Source organism: Gastrolobium bilobum, unplaced genomic scaffold, assembly GCF_033153095.1.
Source record: "Gastrolobium bilobum isolate Gb01-03AN ecotype WA unplaced genomic scaffold, APGP_CSIRO_Gbil_v1 utg2195, whole genome shotgun sequence".
Classification (NCBI taxonomy): domain Eukaryota; kingdom Viridiplantae; phylum Streptophyta; class Magnoliopsida; order Fabales; family Fabaceae; genus Gastrolobium; species Gastrolobium bilobum.
In genome coordinates this window covers 1,808,136-1,813,923 of record NW_026895782.1, presented here as the reverse complement: position 1 = coordinate 1,813,923, position 5,788 = coordinate 1,808,136, and the positions used below count along the sequence as shown (strand labels likewise).

General features: G+C 33.4%; 1 protein-coding gene across 2 annotated transcripts; it reads left to right on the top strand.

Moving 5' to 3' along the window:
• The first annotated feature begins 558 nt into the window (after window positions 1-558).
• Window positions 559-4,359, top strand: LOC133295975 (casein kinase 1-like protein 3). Of its 2 annotated transcripts, none has more exons than XM_061494918.1 (8): window positions 559-622; window positions 752-836; window positions 1,255-1,381; window positions 2,005-2,090; window positions 2,383-2,437; window positions 3,040-3,167; window positions 3,628-3,804; window positions 3,957-4,359. In XM_061494918.1, the coding sequence occupies exons 1-7, from the start codon at window positions 603-605 to the stop codon at window positions 3,802-3,804; spliced, it is 678 nt and encodes a 225-aa protein (XP_061350902.1). In that variant the 5' UTR covers window positions 559-602; the 3' UTR covers window positions 3,957-4,359. The 2 variants fall into 2 exon arrangements, with proteins under 2 accessions (XP_061350902.1, XP_061350901.1); XM_061494917.1 differs by having other exon boundaries at window positions 564-622; window positions 3,937-4,359.
• Window positions 4,360-5,788: the final 1,429 nt, after the last annotated feature.

Below are 5,788 nucleotides of genomic sequence, written 5' to 3'. Positions count from 1 at the left end.
TCTATTAATTATAAAACTTCTACATTGTGTCTGATATGGATCATAGGAGTAGGATCAACGTTAAAGATTGTTTGTTCTCTGTGGCACATTTCTATCCCCATGTAATAAAATGTTTTTCTTTTAAGCTTATTACATTATATAGTTAAAAATTTATAATCATCAAGACTTTTCATATCTATCTATGCAGTAATTTTGCTAAAATAGATAGTGTTTTGTTTTTAAAAGTAAATGCATATTGTTATTTATCAATGGGAAGCCTTGCAACATATAATCTATGAAATTCTAAAGAACTTTTTTTGTCTAAATTATTTTTATTGATTCATTCTCAGTGTTACTTGTTCTTTACTAGATTAAATTTAGCTAGCCAGATAACTGTTGCTTAATATTTGCTTTTACCTTAATAAACTCATCCAGAGAGAACAAAAACTTAACAGGGACTGTACGTTATGCAAGCTGCAATACTCACTCAGGAATTGGTGAGTAGAAAGAATGTTGTCTTGTTATGCTCTATAGACTGTAACCTTCAATTTTCACTCAGTTTTGTTTTGACTTCTTCAGAACAAAGTCGTCGAGATGATTTGGAGTCTCTTGGCTATGTTCTTATGTACTTTTTAAGAGGAAGGTATGTCTCATCCTACTGACCATAATTTTACCAGGGCTCTTGATTTCATAAAAAAGTTGCTTGTGAGTATCAGTTGCTCAGGTTTTTTCAGGTAATATAGGGCTTGACTATTTGGTTCTTGCATTTTAGCCTTCCTTGGCAGGGTCTGCAAGCAGCCACCAAAAAGCAAAAATATGATAAAATTTCCGAAACAAAGTTATCAACTCCAATTGAGGTGTGTGCATCAATTTTTTCCCGTTACTTGTACTGTTTCTGTTGCCTTAATTTATTTGAACAATTTTATGCTGCATCTATGGTCTAAAAATTAGCTTAGAAACTGGAATGGTTTGATTGGGTTGGGGGTAAACGTTCCTTTCCCAACTTGCTCTTTTATAATTTAATTTATTTATTTGGGTTAAGAGTGAGAGGCAAGCCCAAAGTGTGGGTGAAGCCAAGAGTAGCAAATGCAATTAGAATTATGCAAAACTGGAAGATCAGCTGCTCTCCCAAACTTAGGTTTCTGAAGACTTGAATCCTTGACCAAATAATCAAATCATAAGCTTCTTAAGGAATGCTATCACAGGAATAATTTTCTTATTGAAGTTTTTTCATTATTCATAGAATTTTACTGACTACATAATTTTTGTTTTTAGATACTTTGCAAGTCATATCCTGTGGAGTTTGCTTCTTACTTCCACTATTGCCATTCTTTGGAATTTGATCAACGGCCAGATTATGGATTTTTGAAGCGCCTGTTTCGTAATTTGTTCACTAGGGAAGGTATTGACTGTTTGTTTTATCCTATGCACTTATGCAGGCCATGGCTTGTTGAAGATGTCAATTTGCATGTTGATTGATTATTTTGGTCCCATTAGCGTTAACTGTAGAAGTATGTTAGTATATAGTGAACTTCAACTTCACTGTTGTGGGACTTTTTACGTCTGAGACAGAGAAGTGATTGTGCTGTTCAGGCTTTGATAGTTGGGGGCTGTAAAAAGATCTACTAATCAACTAATAAAGATTTAGAAGTTTCATATTGAGTATTGACTTTCCTAGGTTTTGTGTCAAGGATTTCTATTTTGACGCAACTATTTTCAATTGATTGCAAAAGCTGCAGTGGAGATCAGATATGCTTGAGTATAAAACCATCTTATATCATATTAATTTTGCTGGTTTTATTGTGTTTCACTCTTTATTCATTAGCCAAAAGCATAAAATCTGGAGTGAAGGTTGTCCAAATTTTATGCATCGCTTGGTTTAATTCTTAATGTTTGTTGGTATTTGAGAACAAATAATTCCAAACATGCATTACTGTGTTTTTGGACTTCGTTTATTATATTCTGTTGATCTCATCTGTATTATATTTATCTTCCCTGTTAATGTACTAAAATCTTGTTTGGCAGGATACAATTCTGACAATTTATTTGACTGGACCATTCTAAAATATCAGCAGATGCAACAGACAAAGACACAATGTAGTCAATCAACTGTTAGTAATTCCTTGGCCTGGTTTTAATAGCCAATTTTAATATATTGCCTACTATATTTGTATCCAGTCTTTTGCCCCCTTTTCGTGGTTGAAAGTTTTCATCAGAGCTGCTCTAGCCTCCTCTCTCCATTGTGACAGATCACTTTTATTTCATTTTTCTTAACTTTCAATTATTGTCTCCTTGATTTCATTTACTCGAATTTGAAATGTTGTATAGCTTTTTTGATAGCTTATGTATAAAATTTGTACTAATTTTATTTAATTTATAACTTGAGTATCTGACGATTTGCAGGCTCCAGTTGCTGTGCCTAGCAGTCTTGAACCAGTGGATGTGGATAAGCAGAAAGGTACTTCAGTCTTGTATCATGTAGTTGAAGAATCAAGTCTTATAATTGGGAGATTTTCCCAAGAAAAATAGTGTTCTCCTAAGTTATATGATTTCCGCACTGAGACCAGTATTTCCCAGCAAAATGAGTTCAGAACTTAAGGATTGAAAAAATAATTACTGCTCTATAGTTGATGTGGATTATTTTTTTTAATGACTTATGCTGTCTGAATCAGAAAATTTATAATAGCCTCTGATATGCTAAGCTAGTGGTCAATATGGACAGGTGTTAGGAAGTGAAAATATAAAGAGGGAAAAGGTGGGGCAGAGAAGGTAGGCTTTTGGTGAGTGGATTTGGGACACATTTGGTGTATTGGGAGAAAACTGACTTCTCAAATTTCCAGTGTTGTATTTGCTTTCCTTATTACATTGCATTTTCCATTGTTCCATTGTACTATGTTTCTAGAAATTATTAATACAGTCTTAGATTTATCTCTCTCTTTAGTTCTCTTTTCTGATACTTATCACAGTTCCAGACTGAGATTCTTTACAAGATTTGCAGTATTATGAAGGAATGCTGTTGTTCTACAGAACACATCCTGATGCCATAATTTCCTTTTTCAGGAGTCAATGATTCCACTCAAATTGCTGTGGCAAGACCATCGGTCAATATTGATCGTCCACGTGTTAGTACGAAGATCAGGGCATCAAATGATCAGAATCTTAATGCCAAGGTTCAGCCAGAGAAACATGTAAACCTTCTGACGTACATTCCACCATTGCTTTCTTGCCTCTATCCATTTTTCATAAATAAAAGAAGTAAACTAACATTTTTGGTTCCTGGAAATGTACTTCTCTCAAAACTTTAGTCCCTTATTTAAGTTGATGTATGATTCATTGCTTAAATTATTCAAACTCATTTCACGTTGCCCATTTTGCTTTCTCTGGTAGGGAGTAACATGGAATGTTTGAATAGTTTAAGAATAATCATCATACACATTATTTATTCAAGGACTAAAATGCGAGTAAAATACATTTCCACAGACCAAAAATACTATTTTACTAAAAAAAAAATGAGTATCTCCCCATGTATTTTTAAGATGCATTGTTCTTCACTGCATGCTACATTTGTTAACTTAGTTATACTGATCGTTAGGTTGGATTTGTATTTGTCTGAAGTAATTCATTTTATTGGGATAAAATTTTTTGCAGACTGTTAACAATGGTTCATCTGTTTCGACTGCAATGCCGAGAGCCTATACAGAAAAAGTCTCAAAACCAGATAGGCATGTAGGAATCTCGAACCAGGGTCTTGTATTTGGGAGTAAAACTGGTGCCTCAAACAGCTTTGTTCCTTCACTACGCCGTGTTTCATCAACCAAACAGTAGGTAAGGGAAAATGCTTATCTATTTGTTTAATTAACTTTAACTCTTGATTTTTATTACTATTCTTTCTTGGATATTGATTTGCAGTCTTATTCTATCAATAATACTAAACTGTAGAATGTTTTACCGAGCCAGTTACTTGGTTTGTTTCTCAGACACGGATTTTGAAGGAGTCACTTGCATTTTTTTTAAGCTGTTGCAAATGTCATGGCACTCTCTTTGTCAGAGGAACAATAGAATGTCATACAAGGAAGACGCCATAACAATCTTCCTGAGTATGACACGATCCTATCAAATGTATTTGTGGATATATCATGATATGTGAGGTAAATGCCCCCATTCAAGACTTGGAAGGAAGCAAAGTAATGGCTTTGGACAAAATTGAAGAACAATGCATGATGGTAGCTGTTCATTGGCATCATTGCACAAGGCTCAGGACTATCGGTGTAAATGGATTAAGCCGGGCCTATACTCTAGCCTATATTAGGCCAGACTTGACCTATTATAAATAGTTAAATAAAATAGGTCTAGACTTTTAAAAAAAAGCTATTTAAAAAGAAGGCCATAGCTTTTTTTGTACATGTCGGGCCTATAAACCTACAGGCAGGCCTATATTATATTATTTACTTTAAATAAAATAAATAAAATTATTATTTTAATAATTTTGAATAATAAAATAATATTATTTAGTTATTTTTTTAATTATTGAATGTTTGAACAAGCTAACAGGTATAGACCAAAACTTTTATTTTTTAAATATAAGTTAATTCAGACTTATAATTTGGACCTACACAGGCTAATAAGTCAAGTCAGACTTAAGTTTTCTCACATAAGCCTGGCCTATTTAAGCCAAAGTTTAGTCTATTTACACTCCTACTAAGGACTATTGGCATAGAACTTCAATGTGAGTGGAAAAGTAGCCATGTGAGGATGGGGGGTTTGCATTTTATCTGCATTTATGATGAATCAAACATGCATGGGTGAGGGGGTGCCACAATCCTTCTCATGGTCACAGTCATCAATTATTCAACTTCTGTTTTTCTTTGAAACATTTGCTACACAAATTTGGTTGCCTCTTCTTTAGTGCAGTTCGAATTGTTGGTATACAAATATAGTCACATTTTATCCCTTCCTCTGACAAGTAAATTGATTGAAAATCAATCAAAATCATAGTTAATTAAACCGAATTGAATTGATATTTTGTTTATGTTGAATTTGGTGTTAGAATCCAACCTGGAATGATCATTTGTGTACTTCGGTTATCCATGATGAGAATGCCCTCCCATGGAAGAATCATCTAATTCCTTGAGAATTTGTTGAATGAGTGGGAGAAGTCTTGGACAAGCCAAGCCTTCCATTATATAGCAATGATCAATATTAACCATGATGACAGCACCTCTTAATTTGGGGTACTCTTATCTCCTCAATTAAATCATCCATACCGAACCTTTCCGCATGACGAAATAGTACATTTGTCTAGATACAGTATCAGCTTCTTTATTCTCCCTCCGAATTTATTGTATTTCAAAATTGAATCAAATCAACTTTCATTTTTGTTGATCTTCTCCAAATAATTAATTGTTATCGTATTTAAATCTATTTCCTATTCAATTTTTAAATTTTATTTCTATTCTTCCTATTTTATTTATTTATTATAGAAGGATATACTTACAATTTCTTATAATCATTTTTTATTATCGTTGGATCACAATCAAAATCAACAATCACAATGTGACATTAAATAAGAGTCTTTGATTTGATTTTAATATAATGAAAATGATAAGGCCAGTTCAATATGGATTGAGTTAAATCATACACGACTGATGGATTGAAAACTTTGGGTCGTAAGTGGGCTTGAGAAGATTTCTGTATGTATGAAGGCCGTTGAATAATCCAGGTGCAATAGAAATGACATGGGGGTACCTGCAAAGACACTCTGACGCTCAAGTCAGTATTAATGCTAGGTTTATGTTGTATTCAATGGGAA

Bases quoted from the DNA above. Each gene is read 5' to 3' on its own strand.
- LOC133295975 (XM_061494918.1), top strand. From the start codon at position 603: ATGTACTTTTTAAGAGGAAG. The intron at 1,382-2,004 runs GTATTGACTGTT...CTTGTTTGGCAG, and splicing joins TAATTTGTTCACTAGGGAAG to GATACAATTCTGACAATTTA. The intron at 2,091-2,382 runs GTTAGTAATTCC...GACGATTTGCAG, and splicing joins CACAATGTAGTCAATCAACT to GCTCCAGTTGCTGTGCCTAG.